This window comes from Chaetura pelagica, unplaced genomic scaffold (assembly GCF_000747805.2).
Source record: "Chaetura pelagica isolate M959 unplaced genomic scaffold, ChaPel_1.0 scaffold317, whole genome shotgun sequence".
Classification (NCBI taxonomy): domain Eukaryota; kingdom Metazoa; phylum Chordata; class Aves; order Apodiformes; family Apodidae; genus Chaetura; species Chaetura pelagica.
Genome location: NW_009953864.1, coordinates 627,327 through 649,214, shown reverse-complemented (window position 1 = coordinate 649,214; position 21,888 = coordinate 627,327). Strand labels below are relative to the sequence as shown.

General features: G+C 36.6%; 1 protein-coding gene across 1 annotated transcript in view; it reads right to left on the bottom strand.

Annotated features, from left to right (window-relative positions):
• CTNND2 (catenin (cadherin-associated protein), delta 2) overlaps positions 1 to 21,888 on the bottom strand; it is a 306,974-nt gene that overhangs the window by 9,477 nt on the left and 275,609 nt on the right. Inside the window, exons 14-15 of the mRNA XM_010001353.1 lie at positions 5,633 to 5,759; positions 1,412 to 1,543 (exon numbers count right to left, since the gene is read on the bottom strand). Of these exons, the coding sequence (XP_009999655.1) occupies positions 1,412 to 1,543; positions 5,633 to 5,759 (259 nt within the window). The remainder of the gene's footprint in view (positions 1 to 1,411; positions 1,544 to 5,632; positions 5,760 to 21,888) is intronic.

The window sequence follows — 21,888 nt, the reverse complement described above, 5'->3', positions numbered from 1 at the left end:
AAGAGGTATAGAAGAAGAAAAACACTACAGTAAAAGACAAACTGAAAAGGGGATGGGGAAAAAGAAAAATCACAATTTTTTCCAAGTATGGAGAGAGACAAGACTATCTGCAAGAAAACACAGATTTTCCACATGGACACCAATCTTTTTGTTGAACTTTCTGATATAATCTGGTAGTCTAAATTTGGAGATACAGCTAGAAGAAAATACTGTTTCTGCGTTTTTTCCTGAGATTCCCTCTTCATAGATCCTTGACCAACTGCTGAATAAAACACTGTCCTTCACAAACACACAAGTTAGGGCCACTGAACTGTTTTAGAGAACTACCTTGTGCAGTTCCCCACAGCAGTGACTATGAAACAGTAAAAATATTACAGATACATAAAAATGCAGTACCTTGACTGAATCTGCTGCAACCTCAGGTAGTACACTGCAGATCCTGCTCAGGACACTCCTCATTTCTCTGGTTTCCAAATGCTCTTGACAGTCATTCCTCTTCTTCAGATTTTCACTTCCATGCTAATTAATGTTCTGTATTGCATTTTCACATAAATTTCACACAAAAAGGCTGGCCTCTAGGTTTTGCTAGGCAGTTTGGATGGTCTGATGCTGAGTCAGGATGCTACTGGTGTGCCCACTGAGTGGAGGAAGACAAAGAGCCCATTCTGGATCCTCTGAGCAAGACCTCTGTCAAGGATGTGGGAAAAGGCAACAGGCATTCCAGAAGTGCAGAGAAGAGCTCTCCACCGTGGTTTTTTGCCTGCCTTGAGGTAGCATGTGCAGGACACCATGATGCTCAGCACTTTATAAATGTATGAAAATGTTCAACAGAGATATAAGACTATGCAGTGGTGATGACAACCATCACTAGGGGAGAGATGCCTTCAGTGAAACATGAAATAAATGCCATAACATACACAGAGAACGTCATTCCATTTACATCAGCCCAAATGAGAAAGTAACAGGAATAGATTTTACAAACTGCTATCAAATTTCCTAGAATGACTGACATACAAAATGAGCTAACTGGTCCTGGAAAGCCACTGCCTGCAAAACACAGATGTTAGGGATCACCACACATGCTCAACCACTGTCATGCTTCAGAAACAATGCTAGTTAGTACAAGGTGGATTTACTCACTTCCTTCTAAAAGGAAAACAACACTGAAATGTAAAATTGCTTCTAGACCCTTACCTCTGTGAAGCAACATGTCTTCACTAATTATTTTCATGTAGCATTGAATTAATTAAGATCAAGTATTTCTTCAGTTGCATTTCTCAGTTCTGGCTAGAACTTCAGAATCAACCAAAGCAGGCTGATGTTTTTCTATAGTATAGAAACCAGTCAAGCCTACAAAACCAGTGGTCAATCACACCTGATTTTTATATATGCTATGCAAGTATAATCTCACCTGTCATGGTGTCTTTCCTAGAAGTATGTTCTCCCTTATTTCCATGGTAAGTGGCGTTTGTTCCAGTTGATTCATAGTCTGTTTTTCTTTCCTTTAGGCTGATCATTTCCCGAGGTGAGGCTGGGGCACTTGCTAGATCATGAAAATGGATTTATTTTTTCTCACTACATATGACTGAATGTAGTGTTTAACTCTACAGAGTAAACTTTTTAGTTAAGTTTATATTTGTTAGCATACCAACATTGAGCTGTTTGAAGAAACACTACCCCATTATGGAAGAAAAGATGTACAATTGTATTCATGGGACGATAAACCCCAAACATAATTTTCTCTCTGAACTTTTTATTTTTTTCACTTATGCCCAACATCTAGGATGATTGTTAAGAAAAAACATACAATAATTATTATATTTTTTTCCTCTTTATTTTTTAAATTTAATTTGTCAAAACTTTCTGGTATAAGCACTTTAGTATTTTTTTGTTGTCCTCAAAATGCTTCATTTATTTCTGCTGGAAAGAGCATTAAGTTTCAACTGGGTGGAAAAACCTTTCTCAGATTATTTTCTCCCTCCTTGGTTGAAAATTAACATACCCATTATATGACTCTAATGGGGATGGGAAGAAAACAAAATGAAAAAGCATACAGTAAAGACTGCCTAACACTTAAATCTAACTCAAATAAATTTATTTGTCTTTAAATACCTGTGTATGAACAACTGCCATAAAAACAACAACTGCTACTTGAAGGTATAATTAAAATGAAGTCCTTCATGATACTTTGGTATGGCTAAAAGAAGGAAAGTATGAGGTGATTAGGAGAACTGGTTTTGTACTTGATTCTCAAGTGCTGAAAAAATGTGATCACTGACAGTAATCGTAAGGATTACATCACTTAAGCTTGTGATGCTTAGGAAAAGGCGAAAAGCAGAGCTAAAAATAATGGCTTTCAAGTAAACTGACTTCCAGATATTTAGGTGTTGGTAGATAGAATGCACTTTCCCTGATGTGGAGGGCAGTGGAAGGAGCACAAGGTGAGTGGCAGAGCACCTCAGAGCCTTGTCAAGGCACAGTGGCGTAAAAATATCTAACATGCGGATGCTTACTTCCACTCTCTCTCCTGCCTCCATCCAGATATTTGATATGTCAAAAGAACCTCAAAAACAAAAACTATGTCCTTGCTTTAAAAAAAGGAAAAAAAAAATAAATTAGGACAAGCTCGTTTGTGAAGCCTGATCATGAGTTCTGTCTTTCAGCATCTCTGAACTGTTATGTATTTTTAGTTAAGGAATAGGGAATTTCTTGTACCTAATGAAGGGGTAAGGAAGCACAAGTGATGTTGAATTCTGCTTAGATTGGTTCTGCTGGCCTTGGCCTCCGAATTTACAGAGCAAATATGGGACAGATGGTTTTTCTTATGAAGCCATTAAAACTGGGGATTGCTTTCAAATTGCTTGTCAACAGTGATGTAATTCTAAAGCTCATAATCCAGCAGATATAAAGAAACATTACATTAAATTAACAAATCAGCTAATGACAACAGAAGTCTAAGAGGGACCAAAACAGAAAGCAAACTTGCTAAGGCAGGGATGCATTTTGTTTTCCATACTCTTGTAATGCTTTCAAGCACTCTGGTGTTTTAAACAAAATTGACTGATACAGGCAAAATAATCTCTTTCTGTTCCCTGTGGGATTTATCATTCTCCTCCCATGTGAGAACAAGTTTTCTGGCAAGTGTTAAAATCCAGAAGTGCCCTCTTTCAGAGTTTTTACTGGAAGCAGACATAAAATCATTGGTTGACATTAGACTGAAAAGTGATAACAAGTTTTTCTGCTCTTATTCTTAAAGGACACAGAAAAGAAGACAGACCTATTTACGCTAGTTGAAGTGTCTTATCACCATGTCCTAGGGATGAAAGGGACACTGGGAGTTTATTTACTTAAACTGTTTAGCCCAAGGTAGGAGCCAGTATATCAAAATAATTCTTGACAGATTTTCATCTAAAACTAAAGATCTCTAATGACAGAGACCACATAACTGCTCCAAGCAGTCTGTTCCAGTGCTTTGTTTCCCTACTGCTAGGAAATGTTCCCTGATGTCTAGCCTGACTCCTTGCTGCTCATTATTTCCATTTGTCTGCTTTGAAAGTAAAGAAAGTTCATGCTCTACCTCTTCACAGCTGGCTGCTATTTCCTTGAATATTTGGTGCCCACCTCTTCCCACTGCCCACATCTCGTTTGAATTAAACAGTTACAGTCCATTCACTGGGTTCTCATATCCCAATTTCTCCATCTCCTGACCCATGTGTGCAACTGACAAAATTTCCTGAATCATTTCTAAAGAACTTTTGTCTAGCCAGAAATTCTCCTTATAATTTTTTTGTAAAGGATTATATATTTTTTCTTCCTTCAGACAGTATTTCAAATTTCTCAGGATCACTGTGAATTCCAATAATGCCCTTCAAGGCACATGAGATTTTCCCAGATTTATGTCACCTGCAAAGGTAATGGGCATCCTTTGTGTATTATCTGGGTCATAAATGAAACCAGTGAGGAGTACTGGGCCCAAGACAAACCTCCAAGAAAAGGATGCTTCCATTCTGGCAGTAAGCAATACCCGTTCTTAGCAAATGGTTCTCAGTCTGTTTTGTATTTACCATATATGACATTTTCTGGACTACTTGCTAGCTTGTTTTAGCTTGCCTATAAAAATCTTGTGTGAAATAGTCTTACTGATTACAGTAGATTTCATTTCCTGACTATGCCTTCCACAAAGTGCTTTAACTATGTTGTAGAAGAAATTGAGATGGATTTCATTAGAACAAATAGTATCAGACCAATGTTTGCATTTAATATGAATACTACTGGACAGACACCAACTTTTACTACTCTGTAGTAACAGATACTCCTAGAGTTAAGCAGTATCTTATGTTCCTACTATCTTTGAGGTGGTCAGATTGTGATTATTTGTTCCAGCAATTTTCTAGAATGAAGTTGAACTGACTGATCAGTAATTATATTGGAACTTCTTCCTTCAGCAACAGCCACTACATGTATCTTTTTCCAATCCTACGATAACTGATGATGGCAGTAAAATTTCATCCAAAATTTCTTTAATTATATTCTTGAAGTAATGCAGTAACAGAAGTGAAAAGACAGTTCTGGCAAGAGACAGAGTGAAGATCTCAGGGCCAGACATTTCAAGAGCCTTGCACTTACAGTCAAAATGAAATTTTGGAGAAGAAAAAAGGAACAAGAGCCCCTTACAGACTTATGTAATGATAGATTTTGAAACCTGAATAGCAGCTCTCACTGTATTTCTGGTTATACTTTCAAATTTCCTCAGTGATTGTTCTGTAGGATTAAGATGTAGCTTCTAGGTAATCAACAAAACAATTTTCTTAAAAAAACTCAACTATGACACAATGTTGATGGCAATAATAAATGTGGCCAATTTTAAACCTAAACTCTTGGTATACCTACGGAATGACAGCATTAGATTGAACAATTAGCAAAAATCACATTGAGTGGCTGACTGCTTTAGTCTGGTTATCTAAGATGATTTTTCCCTGGGAATGGTTTCATCTAACCAAGGTGTGTTCAACCTTAGAATAAATAGAGGAGGAAGTGCCCAGATTTTTTAATATAAAAATTAATTAACACTGCAGCATAAGATGAGATATTACACGAATTCAATGCATAGATCGTACTGAATTAATGATAGCTGGTGTAAAAATTGTGTCAATGTCACATGAAGGCCTGTAGTGAATCTTTTGTGAAACTTGCACATACACATGTATACACATATAATGAGAATAAAAGCTGACCAAAAATATTGTAGAACCTTCAGCTTTTGCTAAGTGTGCAGTGTGATCATGAAAAACACTGGTTTTCATGACTAGCAAAGTGAGTAATGCAATTTCCTCACACTACAAACAGACAACACTGCCCTGAGATGTACTCAGGTAATCCCAATCAGGAAAAAAAACTGCATGAGAATTTGAAACGAAAAAGTTACGGAATATTCTTTCTGCTGTCAAACTTTACAAGAAAAAATTAATTCCTGCTTTGAAGAGGTAATTCAGGTAATCGGTAAGAACGCATTTTGTGCTCTTCCACCGCTGTTAACAACCAATACGGATGGGCAGTGACATTTTTAAAAGGAGGTAAATGACAGGGACATATGACCTCTGTCTTTACTTCAGCCCTGAAAGCCTGGCCTTACCTGAGCGGTTGTTGGGAGACATGCGCACGGGAGAGATGGACGGCGTGCGGGACGAAGAGTAGGGTCTTTGCCGATCCCTTTCTATTGTTGAGGATGAGGCTACAAAGTGATACTGCGACCATCCGTCCTGCAAGACCAAACATGGCGACAGCAGTCAGTGAAAACACCACGAAGTTCCCCATTTTAAGGGTAGAGTATTATCCCCCAGTGTTTTTGCTACGTATACATGAGTAGGCTACCGTCTCTTTCCTGTCACCGGGTGGCAAATATTCCCAGCAGTGAAGGGCACGCGGACTGTACTGACACACCGGGAGAAAAATTAAACTGCAGAAAGTTCTTTAAAAGAACACGTTTCAGAAAGACTCACGTTACGAACACAAAACAACTTTTTAGGCTGTTCAATAGTTAACTAATATAACTAATACTTAACTATTACCCAACAGTTTTATAGCTAATAAATAGTGTATTTTTCCCGTGCCTCTACTTTTACATTGCAAACAGCATTTGGGCTATGAAAACATTCTACATTGTAAGATTGTTTGTTTTCACAGTGAATGACAGTTTCTGCTTTAAATAATTTCTGCCTTATCAGGAAATTTTAGAGTAAGCAATATAATACAATAATACAAAATAATGTACTTCATATTTTTAAAAGGATATTAAAAATAGTTTGAAAGTATCATAAGAGAATAAATTGACTTCTGCTAGTGTCGTCATGAAATGACAGTATTTCAAATGCCTTAATTTATTGATAGATTTTAACTGTCTCTATCACTGCTTAATGTTAAACCTAAATCAGTAACACAGTTCTCCCAGTCTCACAGCCCTTTAAAAATGCTTACTTTTTGCTGGACTGAGTGGAAATCGAGTCAAGACCACGGCAAAGCACTAAACTAACTTTTTTGCAATGAAATGCTGAATAGAAAACAGCTGGAATTTTCCTCTTGCTTGCAGAAAAATAATTCTCCATTGGGGAAGTAAAGAATATTTCCACCTCGTACCCCAGGCTACTGCAGACATCCACCCCTGCATCTCACTCCCTCCCACCCTCTGCCTTTGCCTTAGGCATCGCTCTGACTTTGTTCCCTTCACACAACCCATGGGCACCAGGCTCTAGGAACTGCAAGAAAAAATGGCCTTCCACTAAACTTTAAAGAAAAATAATTCAGCAAGAGTGTGACACTTTATATTTTAAAACCAGCAGGAAAAAAGAAGATATTAATACTTGATGTAGAGGGAAATGTCATGAGGAAATTAGGACAGACAGTTGTGACACCTAACTACAAATCCTGAATACATAATTACATTATATAATACTTTTGTATAAACATGCATGTGTCTCAGTCTTAATTTCAAAGGAAAAATAAAAAAAAAGGAAGAGTGAAGTTTGGGCCTAAGCTTTCATAGTAGATTCATGACTTTCCCTGGACTTGATAGTGTTTGTCCACAGAGTTCACTTAGATTTAGGATACTTCACTGAGCTGCACCTCATATTTCATGACAGTCATACAAGAAAATATAAGGAAGAAAGCCAGTTAATTAATAAAAAATTCTAGTAATTTGAAATAATAAATAGTAAATATTTAATACCACTTGTTTAAAGCAAAATTTTCTATATCCAATCTATCATTTCCAACAAGTAGCTTCTACACAAGCCACATCCTAGAAGTAGGATCAACGAGGATGCAAACAAAATCATCTGTAAAGCCCTAGCTTCTTAATGGCAAATCAAATTGGAAATTAGTAGAAGCTTTTCAATAAATTTACATATATAATATGTATATATGCTACATATACATTTTAAAAAACAACTAACATTTTATATTCATAATTAACAGCTTAAGTTAAATAATCTTATCCAAGCATCAAGACTGTAAATAACATACTTAGCATTATTTTTACATCTCCTGTTAATAAATTGCATGGTGATTTCCCTACTACAAAAATGAAGTAGCAACCATCTGAGAGGCCCGTGCCATTACCCTGCTGAAGAAAAATGGTTCCTTTCTTCCTCAATCTCTGAGGTCAGAAGTTCTTACCAGAAAGATGACTCTCTATAATTCACTCTTACAGTTTTCTCATCATTCATTTTTCTTTTAAACAGACCTCTGAAGAGAAGATAAGTAGAGTGCAAACTCTAGATCTGATAAAAGCAGAAGGAATAGACTATTTATTACTGTCTGCCTGCAAAAGCAGGAGAGAGCAGCCATGCTTACATAGCGTGAGTCAGAAATGCTTCCAACTTTGTGGATCTGGACACATGCACAGCCAGGTGCACTTTCCTTTTGCACTGTTGCTTCCCTCAGATAAAGTCCTGGCACGAGTCAGAAAAAAGTGCCCTGAACCTTTCCGTAAACTCTTCTTCCTTGTGTCTATTCCATCTGTGTTGTTTACATAAACACCTGGACCCTGGCTCTGATCGGAAGTCAGGCAAGCAATAAAAACTAACACAGGTATTGTGGTGACCTGGCTTTACCTTTGACTAAACAAGGCACATTGCTGCCACTGTACAACAACCTTCATGGTGCTTTTCAACAGCATTATGGGTAGCTACCAGACCTCCTAGTATTTCAAAACCTTAATACTTTTAAGTCATCTATCTTAAGCTCTCTTCTGCTGCAAGAAACAAGCTTCCTTCCTTGGAAAGGTAAACAGTTTGTAACAAATTCATTAAAACTATCCCATAAACAATTCCAAAAGCTATTAGCGTTAAATATTGAAACTAATTTTTAAGAGCCTAAAGGGGGTATTTTCAATTTAATGCTGAGATAAACACCACCTGACGTGATGGCCACTTTCATTACTTTGTTTCAGCTCTAGTGCCTGTAATGAAATTTAATTAAATTGATTTGGGTACTTAAAGGTACAGTATATAGCAGTGTCCTGCAGAGAAGAAAGCTAACTCAAAGGCAAAGTGTGTGCGACTGCATTTTAGAAACCAATTTACCAGCCACAAATTGTGATCTAGGAGAGAAAGAGTAAGACAAAAAGATCTGACAAGTTGGAAAGAAACTCAATGCAATTCTGTTACAGAACGGATGCATTTGTTAGCTGGCAGCAATTAATTAATAGGTGCCAACTGCATGGTACAGGAGGACACCAAACAACCATAGTACAAAAATGCCATTATATGCCCTTATAGTCTCTTCCAAAGAATCTTCTACTAGGCATTTCTCTATATGTTGACTATAATGAATATATGTATTCTCCCTCAATTGTACTCCATAAAGTTCAAACATTAACATTTGTTTGGCAGTGAAATGTTTCTAACAATATGTTCTTGTGAAAGCTGCAGCAATTAGATTTGGGGCAGGGGCTGGATAACCACTGTAGAAAATAAAACTGGTATTTCAGTCCCACTGATCACTTTGTATTGGACTTAAGGAGTGAGCAGGTTCCTTTGTCCCCTTGCTCAACTTAAAAGTAATTTTGAAAAAAAATAATTTTCTTCAGAAAATTGGGAAAAAATTATTTTGTCAGGGTGACTGAACTTACTGTGTCAAACACCTACTGCATAGGTATCTTACAAAAATATAATTTAGGTTTTCCACATTATTCATGTTTAAGATGTAGGGGAAAAGAGAATGCAGTTTTCTATTGTGTGAACAAGAAATTGAAATTTTCAGAACTTTTTGGTAGTAGAGGCCTCAACTCCCCTTGAGACGATCCACCTCTGGAGGTGGGTGATATCAGACACACCATTTTCTCACTGGTAGTGCAGTAACACCGTGAGAACTGAATGGGATTAGGTGCTGACAGAATCTGAAACCATGCAAAACCAACAGGAAACCAGAGCTCCTGGCCGGATAATTCACAAACAAGAGAAGAAAGAGGGGACAGATACCATGAGGCGGCCAAGCAACGTGTGGTGTAGTTGGGAAGGAGCCCCAACATCACCAGTCTCAGTGTGGCACCCAGCCTGGATGACCTCATGGCATCCGGTCAGAGAGAAATCCCACATTAGCTCATGTGCTAATAGCCATGCAGCAGAAATAAGAGCAAGCCCTACTCTCTGACTGAGTATGCTGATCAGATGCTAAGAAGACACCAACATACACTGAGTGTTTTAGAAAACCTGTACCATAGCTGCAGGCATGTGATTGTCTTTCAGTGCTGAAGGGCATAGTTTGCCCTGACTCCTGGCCAATGAGGTCCTAACACTGTCAGAAAGGGAGAAATCCCACTAGGGAAAAGGAACAAAAATGATGCAAAAAATTCAATAATGGAAGAGCTAAAACCTGAGAAACTAGAGAGAATGTTGTGTCCTGCCTTCCCCAAGCTTACAAACTCTCCAGCATGCCACTTGTTGTTTCAGGCCTTCTCCTGTCAGACCTGATCAACTAAAATCCTGATTTTGTTTAATAGACATTTTTCCAAATTACTTGAAGCACACAGGATCACACTTGTTTTGTCATCTCACTTATCTGTAAACCAGCATTGTACTAGTTCTAGGAAATAACTGCAATAACAACTGCTCCTGTAATGGCAATAAACTGTATAAATGTGACGTCTTGATAAGGCAACCACTTGCAGAAATCAGTAACTAGACCCAGTAACTGGTGTTAGAAGTAGCAACCAGGCAAAATGCCTGTAAGTACTTAGCATAGGATCTGCTCACTTTGCAGCTCAGCCAGACATTGCCCTGAGTTGCTGGTGTTGCATCTTTCACAAGCTGAAGCACTGCTGTCAGCTTAAATGAAACATCCTGACTGGTGTGCACCAGTGTGACACTGTCTAGAGTAAAAGATAAATCTGATGTGAATTAAGTCAAGGCTCATCAGACTTACACAGGTCTGGGCAATTCTTCACTGGGAATTTGTTGTCATGACACTAATAAGACATAACACAAATTAGAAGTGTATCAAATTATCTACATATATTGACATACGAAAGTTACGCGTGTAATTTGACTGGGGTGGGAAACCTAAAATGGTAACGAGGTTGGGGTGATCTACACATCTCATGGAGCTCTTAAATGGGAGTTTTAAACTAATGCAATTTAAATGCTCACCAACTACCATGCTTATCACTATGCTTTACAACTTGGGATCATATTATTTTCTTTTTATACAAGGGAAAAAATAAATACATTTCCCAGAGCTTCCCCATGGAGACACCATGCCTCACTTCTCTCCCTCTGCTAGCCCCATAGTAGCAGAGGCAAACCACCCCCCAGCAACACACCTGAATATTGAGTTTGCTAGCTCCCCTGCATGGCACTGAAGTAGCTGATAGGGAAATGTTAGCTGCTGAAGGAGGGATGGAGAGAGGGCTGTTCTCTAAAAAAGTACCTGCCTTTCTATTGAAGAGTGTTTACTTTGGAAGGGGAACTTCAACTAAATTCTTACAACTTCAACAACTCTAGAAATGCTCTTGAAAAACAAACCAACCTGTTTTTGATAAGACTATGTAATTTAAAAATGCAGGTGCTCTTTATTTTTTTCTTTGAATTTTAAGTGTCAAATCCTACAATCAGTAAATGATTCCTCGGAGGATTGTCCTTTCTGGATTTGCTTGCAGTGTTTCCAGGAAACTCAAAACCAGCAGAGAATTCTTGTGCATTGATCTGCTTTATGATGTATTCTGAATAAATCTACTTCACTCATGTATTTTAACTGCCATCAGCTAAACTACAAACAATTATAAGCAGCATATTGACACATTCAGTCCTAGGATTCTGTCTTTTGCTTATAAAGTGGGAACTCAAGATACGTTGTTGAACAGTGGAGTAGAGATTGAGCGTGGAAGATCCGGGCATTATCCCAGTTTACACACCAGCAGTTTCTGTTTGAGTTAAATCGTTCAAACCACTTGTGCATTTAATCTGCAAGTGGAAATCTGGAGTAATTTCAGTTGTTTCAAAATACAAAGGGCTGGCTCCAACTGTCCTATTTGCCTTTCTCTCCCAAAGAATTATGAGACAGGCCCTCAAAATCAACAGATACAAAGAGATGACATGGATCATTGAAGCTCATGTTAATTTGAGGATTTTAGTATTTATGTTTATAGTCTTATTTCCCTGGCTTATGCAAGCCAGAAAATTACTTAAAACAGAGAAATTATTGAAGCTTGGGGATTTAAAAAATACTATAATAATTTGGGTAAAAGTGCAGGAGTTGCTTACAGTATGATCACTAAGCTGAAGTGGTTAAAGCAAAATACAGTTTGCTTTCCATGCCTTCCGATGATGACAATCATGCCAGCTACTTACTGGTTTCAGGTTTTGTTGGGAGTGTAACACCTGTCTCTGTGCAAGCCTGGAAGGAAGGACAATCACTTCTCCCTTGCACAGGCGTAATGGAGGAGAGGGGACAGACATTCCTCTGAGAGTACTAGGGGAGCAGTTGCCATCACTAGAGCCAAGGCAAAGAGCAGCAGTGGCTGAGCCAGGCTTTAGTCTCTTTTTCTTTATGATAAGCAGTGGGCTTGATCTCAGCACTTGTCTTCTTTTTACTCTGAATTTCAATGTACAAATGGCTTTTACTTATAAGTGACTATTTCTATTTCTGCAGCCCAGACACAGTAGAAGTTCCATTTCTTAAGAAGCTGAAAGAGAAAAACGTATTTAGGGCAGTATGAGGCTTAAAGAAATGCTCCTTGTCAAGCAGTCATCAACCACGACAAAACTGTCTGGCATTGGATGAGGATTATCGGGTTTTTTCTTGGCTCTTTAAAGTGACATTTTCAGAATCAGTGGTTGAACTCCTTGTTAAAACAAGATGTATACCCCCTAGCCTTCATCTCAGCTTCCCTGAAAGCAAAGCCATTTTTCTCCTTTTGTCAGCATTCCACCCCAAAATCTTTTGGAATATTTTCTCTCCTTGTTTTTCTCCTGTCATCAGAGAACCTGAGGTATTGTATTCTTCTGAGAGTATCACCTTTTTTAAAATTTCAAAATATCACAATGGTCTTGGTCAGTTTTCTCTTTTCCAAATGCTTTTTTTGCCTGCAGTATTATAATCTTCTAATCACGTAACTTCTACAGTAATTTTACATCTCATCCCTTGATTTTAACTATGAAGAGACAGATACTAAGGGACAGAAATGTTAATTACTTGCCAAATCTATCCAGGTGAGAAACCACTAGGTAACTATCCCTGGTTGTTTTATATAGTGCAACTCTGGGACATTTCAGGAAATCACTGAGGCATCGCTTTATCTATCCATAATTAATTATTGATTTCCTGTTGTGTGAGCTGCAAAGATGACAAGACCTAATCTGATGAGTAAAATAGCTATAAGAAAAGGGAATTGTATGTGAGGCAAAGCATGAAGGACAAGACTACTGATACGGCAGAGTTCATTATTCATTTTGTTGAAGTTATATGCAGCTAAATAATAAACCTTTCAAAACACTGCAATAAAATCTGAGAAATTCATTTTTCAAAGCATCACTTTGCCTCTTAAACAGAAATAAAATTGTTTTATTTAATATATTTTAGAGGAAATGAAGGCAGTATTCGGCACTTCAGTTAGAATTCTGTTCTCCTGTTTTCCCCTGCACAAATAAGGTATATAAGCTATAATATAAATTGCTAGAATAGCAATATTTTTTCATGTATCTTGTATGCAGAAAAAAACCAACAAACTGCATTCAAGAAAGCATTTGTAATAATTTTTTTACTTGTATTGTCATTTTCACTTAATTAATGTGATTTCACCTATCTTAACATGTTTATACTGTAGAAATGCAAACTCTGGCTCTTGGCCACAAAATCTTGACGGTAGCACAAATACTACCTTATGCTCAGGGGCAGTTTCTTAAGCCTAATCTCCTTAGAAAGACCAGAAAACAATGAACACTTCTTACTCTGCATGCATTAAATAACAAAATCAAATCAACCAAACCCTTCTACTAGACCCATGAATCTAAACAACAAAATAATCATTATTGAAATAAACCCCACAATGTTGTCTCTTATGGTAAAGAACATAATAGGACTGATGATACTGATTGTGATCAAGAGCTGTGAGGACTTTCTGCTTCCTTAAGGGTGGAACTGTGGTTGAAAACTGGGGATCATTTTATTCAAATGTGTAGCTGCCTGACAAATGAGGAAGCAGTGCCTGTCTGGAAAAATCACTAAACTCCTGCTGTCCTTGGTTTTAGGTCAAATATTTTTATTTTTTTTTTGCATAAATACACTAAACTAGAGACTTAGAGATCCCAGTTACTATTGCTCACCTGTGTGAGTTTACCAACACATGTAGGCATTAATAATGAGCAATGCATATTCTTTTTTTTTACTGAAATACCCTAAAGAGTTTTTTTTATTCGGTAAATGAGAGCTTCAGTATTAACTCAAACAGCAGCACAATATTGCATCAAAGCATACAACTCTTCTTTTAGAGAGACTACAACTTTTTCTAAAAAGCACATTTTAAAATTAAAAGTAATAAAAAGTTTAGAAACTACCAATGAAACTTCTAATTTCTACTTTCTAGAGGAAGAAGCTATAGCTATTATATTATGACAAACTGTGTCAGCCAGAAAATGAAACAAAGCAATTCAGAACAAAGCAAAACTGACTCCTTTTGAAATATGAGGCTACTTTCTTAGAGTCTGAAATGGCAGACATATTTAGGCCATTTTTAAATTCTGTTATCAGTTTTAGGAAGACAACAGGGAATAAATGAGGACTGCCCAGCAATTTTTTTCCCCACCCATTATTAGATCATGTAGAACATCAAAGAACTGAAAGTAGGATATTGATGCACCAGCTTAATATTTAATCTTACTTTGATTGAATTGACATGTACTGGCCACATCAAACAAACATTTCGAATCTCCTTATAGGACCCAGAAGGATGAGGATGATGATAGCCTAAGTATAGCAACACACAGAAGCATCAGCAAAAGATTCTCAGTATTATGTATCAGACCATCACAGCTAGACTTTTCACCTCTGAAAAGAAAACATTTTGATTTCCACAGAAATGAATTTAATTTCATGTCCATCCCCTCTGTGCTTCTTGCATATGCTATCATTACTAGTAAAAGTTCCACTGATCTGATTCATTTGCAAAGCTACAAGCAGTCACCTGACATACTGGTTCAAGTCTGCTGGGAGAAACAGAGTTTCTAAGCCATCATCTTTTAGTACACATATGCTTCTATCTGTGTCTGAACCTAGATATACAAATACTAATCACAGAAGTTAATTTAAAATTATATTTAGTTCTGAGTGGTAGAGAACATGTTCCTTGAATGAATTTTGGAGGAAGAGACTGGAATTCATTAAAAATGGCTTCTCTTTGCATTTATCTTTAAAAGACTTTTTAAAGTCTTCAGAAAGACTTCTGGATTCTTTTCAGTATTGTGCATCTGGATCCAGCTAAACTTTGTTTGCCATTATTCAATGTTGGTTTTATTTGTTTTGAAAATTTCAGTATATGATTTAAGTGAACTAAAAAAATTCCCAGTCCCAAGACATGCAGATAATTTTCTCGGGTATCTACTTTGTATTCAAGTATTAAAACCAATCTTATTTTGAGGACCTGTACTTTTGAGAAGAAGAATTCTGTGGATGTGACACATAATGTCTGTAATGCATAATGCCCCTGATTCTGGATGCTGACTTGTATCTCTACCCTAAGCATATTTCAGGAACTTCAGTTACACAGTTCCCTTCAGAAAGACGGCTTCAAGTCAAAGAGACTGACTCCTGGGCTGCATTTTAAACTTTATTTTCTTCAGAAAAGTTCAAAAGGCGGGGTACTTCAGAGACAGAGTTTACACAGCTAGGAGATTGTCTCTCTTCTAAATGTGTACTTAATAACCTTAAGACGGACATGGGTTCTCAAGTGAAAAATATGTAGTTGTTTCCAAACAAGTCAGATAGAGCTTACTGTGAGACTCACTATAAATGCTAAGGATGCTTTAGCATTGTATATATGTAAGGCTTATCCTAGAGAACTGTTTGAACAAACTTTGATTCTTTTATTTGTTTAGCACCTCTTGAGTCTAGTAGGTTTAGATGAGAATGGTCTTGGCTTCCACACAGCTCTTACTGATTGATGACTCAGAAGAATTACTGCTAAGTCTGGTTGTTGAATTACCACTTGCTACAATGCTGAATGTTAAAGGCAAGCACTATCATACCTCTAAGGCCCTCATGAGAAAAGCAACAGTCAAGCACAGCTGCAGATACTGTCTAAGCTTATAGCTCAAACCACTAAGGTTTCTTTCTCTTAGGTATTCCCCAGCTCTCCTTATTCAGACATGGCTGTGTCTTCAAGGTCCATGTTGTGTTGTGAGTACATTTTACATAAACACACCTGCATTCATGTGTGCAGATGTACATGTATATTTACCAGCAAAAAAGCCAAGATGCCATCACACAGATATACAGGCATTTGAAAGTAATGGGTGATTATTTTGGCTCTAATTGAGCTTAATTGTATTATCTGTTTGCTGTTTTTTTAAAAAATATCATTCAGTAAAAAAGCCCATAGCAAATAATTGCAAGGATGGGCAAGGTCTTGCTTCAGCTACACAGAACTCTCCTCATGAAAACACTATTGTCAGTGTTGAATCTTCAATTCAGTGCTGGACGTATCTTAAGAGTATAGCTAATGTTTTAAATAGGATAGCAAGCATGCAGAAAGTTTTAGAAATAAACATATAAATACTGATATAACTGAAATGTGAGTAAAGGAATGGTAGGTGATACTGCACAGTAAAAAAACCTGTTGAGAAGATCACAATGAATATAACTATGTAAAATGCAAAATTATTAAAATAAATGAAGTCTATTATACAGTAAACATTATGGAATTCAGAAGCATAAAACATTTGAAATCTTCTACCTCTAAAAATTGAGGCAGAAAAATTAATATTTATATTCCAGCATGTGTTACCATTGCCATATAAGAACATTAGTATTTTCGGTTCCCAAGAGATTTTCTACACTTTTTAGGCCATGTAAAATATAAAAAAATTAAAACACCATAATGGCAATCCCTTCACTTTCTAGTATTGTTTGGTCTGGTTGATAAACTTAAAGGGGCTTGGTTACAAGGAACTAGAAAAAGTATTATTTGATATGATGGATAAGATAGGAAAATCAGAACATGATCTACTTGACTGCATAAATGAAATTATTATAATATTTGTATTATAACAAAATAGTATGACTAAACATTGTATAATATTTTATATATAAAGGTTGTGGTTTTTTCTAAATCATTCTTCTTAAAACTAGCCAAATAAATTACAATGATAATACAGCTAGCTGAAGACACTTAATATATTAATGTTATACCAAATGCAGAGAATCTCTCCCTCCTTTTCTTTATTTATTTAATTCAAGCACGATTTATACACCATTTTTTCCGTGTGGGAATATTTCAGCACATATATAGCTCAGCTCAATTTATTTGCACAATTTCCTCTTTAGGCTTCATAATTTTGCTCATGATATGTACATTCCTGTTGTATAGACAAAGAAGATATTACTTAAGCAGGTAACTGGCAATGAAAAAGCCACAGGTGTTAAAATTTACCTGACAAAGTTTTGAATGGCTCTTAAAAAACCCCAATTTCTGGGAAGGCATATGCAATCAAAAGAGGAGGTAAATGATAAGTTTATAATGTACAATGATGTGCTAACTGTGTTGAAAAGAGTAGCTGCAAAGTAAAAAAGAAACACAAAATTCTAGACTAACAAATCATTCCTCACTGAAGAAGCCTTGCATCTCTAAGAAATAATATGCAAAGATTAACAGATTATTCTTTGGTCTACAGCTACTACCAGTTATTTCCTGCAGAATAGAAAATATGCCTTTGCTCTAATGAAGACATACTTCATACTTGCATGTGAACTGGGAAATGCAAACCTATCTTACGTGAATATTGGAAACTAATATACAGCATAAAATGTGGAAATAATAATAATTTAATACACACAAAAAGCAGTAATACCAACTTTTTCTCTGCCACTGAAACCAATCACAATGTCATGATTATGTACTTAGCAAGACTGCCATTTGATGAAAAGCCACATTTAAAATGCTTGCTTAACTGTGAATAACATGTTTTTAGGCAAGAAAGCCTGAAATAGAAAAAAAGAGCAAAATATATATTTGAAGACTAATTTTTTTTGCTATATTGGTTATAGAATCTCTGTCTTCTAAAATTACTCAAATGATGCTTTAAAAAGGCTCAAATGTGTTAATTCCACAGAAAATTTCCACATTTCCTTTATTTAAAATCAATTTAGAAATTTGCTTAATTTGTCATTAACAAAAGAAAGTAATGTCATATATCAGACAATTAAGTGCTGGGCATTTTAAATATCATATTCCTATTAGCAAAAGATTAAAGGGATTTACCTTCACACTGAAAGATATTTATGTCTAAAGTATTTAAATGAGATCTTCTCTGTTGTCATCTCTCTTCCAGGGAAAATTAGTAGAAAAAGAAAAAGAAAAACAAAACCGGAAAGAAATAGCATAACTACTATGTCCTCTATGACCAGCAAAAACATGTAGATTCCTATTTTCTCTACATATTTTAGCAGAAATAATACACAGACATATATATATATGTTTGTATATGAATTTACTTGAATGCTGTGCATACGTAGAAGGCATTTAGGTTTTGCAATAATGCCACAGTACCACATTTTATTATGAAAAATATCTTAGGAGGAAAAAAAAAGGACTGCGCTTGGTTAAGGAAGTTGAATTTTAGTGTCTAAAATAAGTGCCTCTAATAAAAAAATGCCCAGTCATGCTAATTCTCATCAACTGTACTTATGTCTGAAGGAAATCTCTGTTGTTCTTACTGATAGAGATTTTGAAAATTGGTATTTTAAGAATTTAATTAACTCCTGGACACACTGATCTTTCCATAGTTTATCCTAGTTTACCTGGGATCCTCTTACTGAATCACACAGCCATTGCCTTTTTATTAGAGATGCCATTGGGCCAGAAAAGAAATCAAAGTGCTTGTTAAATGTAATTTACTACTACAACATGATGCTTATCAGTAACTGCCTTTCTGTTTGAAAGGTTCAGACAATGGAAAGAGATTACAGAAATGCTAGAAAGCTTGTCAGAGAACTGAATTTAACAGACTTGACCCTATTCTGGCATATGCTGTTCTCAGAGAGAGCAAAACTCTGCGTAACTTCCTCACACAGCTCAGGGGACTGCTCTTCTAAGTGGAGTAAGATGCTTTCCAGCTAGAAGCTACAGGGTTCAATTAATTAAATTGTATAGTTTGAAAATAAATACTCTAGTAAGGCTTTGTTACTTTTGATTCAAATGTCTTATGTAGAACTCTTTTGGGTACAAATCTCAGGATGCGTGAAACAGAACAATTCAACACTGGTCAGCTGACAGCTAGAATACCTGGATTGGGGAATAGATTCTGGTTTCTTGGCTCTGGGAGAGAGTATGCTGAGCGTGCCATGACCCAGAGTGGTGGGTTGGTGAAAATCCTCTGTCATCAGTCACACTGAAGCTTGGGGCCGCCCACTGCCATAAATCAATCAATCAGTCAATAATTTATTAATCAGGTACTTGCATTTTCATAGTTAATATAAACATGGGCTTCAGACAATACCTTCTCTATAATGATAACCTAGTTTTATATTGCACTGGGGGCATTTACATTACATCAATCCACTATTTTTCTAGAAAAATGACATATGAAGCTGAACAAGGCCTTGCTAATAGTATAGAAATAAACTAAGCCCCCCTGAAAGATTAGCACTGCAAAACATATCTGCTCATGAACAATTTGAGCATAGGAATAGTTTCTTCAAGCGAACCCACTTTTTTTGGTAACTATTATGTTTTGGAGATGGAATTTAGATCCTTCCTGTAGTGTTTAAGTTCTGCACAGACCTTTTCACTAGGTAAATTTAACCTAAAGACAGCATCTTTTTTGGGGATATATGTCCAATAACCTTATCAGAAGAATATTCAAATGTGTTCCAAGACTACATGACAGCGTGATGTAATTAACACTTTTAAAGGGTCAGTAGGTATATTTTACTTAAGAAAGGACTTCAGATTCTAAAACTGCTTGACTAGAGTTTCAAAGTCGATTGCTGGCAATTTTTATGGAACATTTAGTAACACAGGGCCCTCTCGTAGAGTCATAATCTTACTATTACTTACACATGATCTGAAAGTGATTCTGAAAGATCTGGAGTGATTTAACTGCTTTCTAAGGCTTCAGGCAATTCTAAATATCTTTTCCAGCCAATGACAGACAAGGCCATCTTCAGAGTGACTACTTTGACTTCATTAAACGTCTACCACAATACCCTCCCTGTTATAAAAGGCACATTACATGCTGAAGGATGACCACCTTTAACAGCTTTCTTGGTTTAAATAATTGGTTGCATTTTTATTCATTTGATAGGTGAAAAGGACAAACACTTCTGTGGTTCCATGCAGAACAGAAACCTGTGACAATAAACATAAAGGAAAAATAATTTCTACAAATTCATTGGGATCTGTACTTTTATACTGGAAGACAGAGGAAGTGTAAACATAATGATAGAATGTAAACATATTTTGTTGGGGCCTAAGTGGTTAGGCAAAGCAAACCAATTAATACACTACATATTCTTCTTAACAGTTTCTCCAGCTTTTTTACTATTACACACATTTAATGCTAATTGCAGCTTGTTTTTAGCTAATACATTTTATTCATGTTAAGCTCAATTAGCATAACCCTTTTGCTTGAAATTCCTCATGTAATTTAACAAGCTATCTGTGTTTAAGAGCAGTTGTTTATTTTCTTGAATATTGAGATGGACAGAATTTACCACCTAATGGAAATCTGCTCTCTTACAGTCACATCTGTGTTCTCCAAGGTGCTCCCAAATCTTCAATCAGGTAGCACCCTAGAAACTGGAGAGGGTCCAGTGTTCCTCACTTGGAAATAGATGTCTTTAGAGAATCACTACTGTAGCTGCTTTCACCTTACTTAGATGGCTAAACATAAACAGGACAGGATCTCTCTCTAGACTCTAAGCAGCACTTCACTTGCCTGCTGACTGTACAAGATACTTTAAGAAGAGGGGTGTACCATGATCTGAAGCAGAGGGACTAGCAGGATAGCTCCTCAACTTGTTTTTTTTAAGTGCTGAACCACTCATGCACTCACTGGGCTGTGAACCATCTGACCATTCATCACTTTTGAGTATCGGATTTAAAGTATTTTGTAATGCACTCATGAAAACAGAGGAAGATAAACAGTAATTTATGAAAATGTCTTACTTGTTGAGACGAAAGAAGTTTGAAAAATGCATTACTTTAAAGTTGCTCATCGGGAGACAATATTTCATCTACTGATGAAAGAACACTTATTTCTTACCTGCTAAGCTTCAGCATTATTTGGAAATTAATCACACTAAATAATCCAAACACTGTTTATATGGGTCTGAATCTGAACCTTGTTTTTCTCTTGGTGGGAAGTTCTCAGAATAGATTTCTGTTTCAGTCATTGCTCAGCAACCTAAACACTGTTTTCCATGATGAAGTAGCTGCAAGTTAAGCTTCTGAGACGACTGGCACCTCCTGCACATCAAGACTTTTAACTTGTTGACTCTGTTATGATAATGTCAAATTAACCATATCAGGGAATTAAATTTAATTCCCCCCCTCCCCCAGAGCACAAGCCTATAAAGGATGATACACACTGCCACCTCACTTACAGCTCTGAATGTTTACTATTTATCTCCTGTGCCTTTTCAATGCCAGCCCAACCTAAGAAGACTGTGTGACCTATTAAAGCTGCAGCACAACTATGAATTGGAAATTCTAGTTCACTGGATAGAACATGTCAGTGGAGGGCACAAGGCATGGCATAGCTTTGCAAACACAGTGTACATGGTATTGTGGACTCACAGAGCTTTCCAAGTGGAAAATGAGACAACTAAGCCAATGCCTTCTCATCTTCCTTCAGTTTGCAGCTCAAGTTGTGGGAAGTTAGAAATCTATCCATCACACTCCTGCATCAGAAAAGCTACAGTCTCCACCTTAGCAGGCTTTCCACAGAATAAAAAAGCTATTTGAGAAGAGGGACCAACAGTCCAAAGGCTGTAACTCCTGTTGTATTAGCTATTAACAAATGAGCACAATATTACTGTTCCAGCAAACTGAACAATAGCAACACACAAACCTTGAATCATTACTTTGTAAAGCAACTTGGGAATCCCAGGACACAACAGATGCTGCAGACTACATAGTGTGCCTCCCCAGCAATGTTCAATTGGCTGCAACAGTTCCAGTTC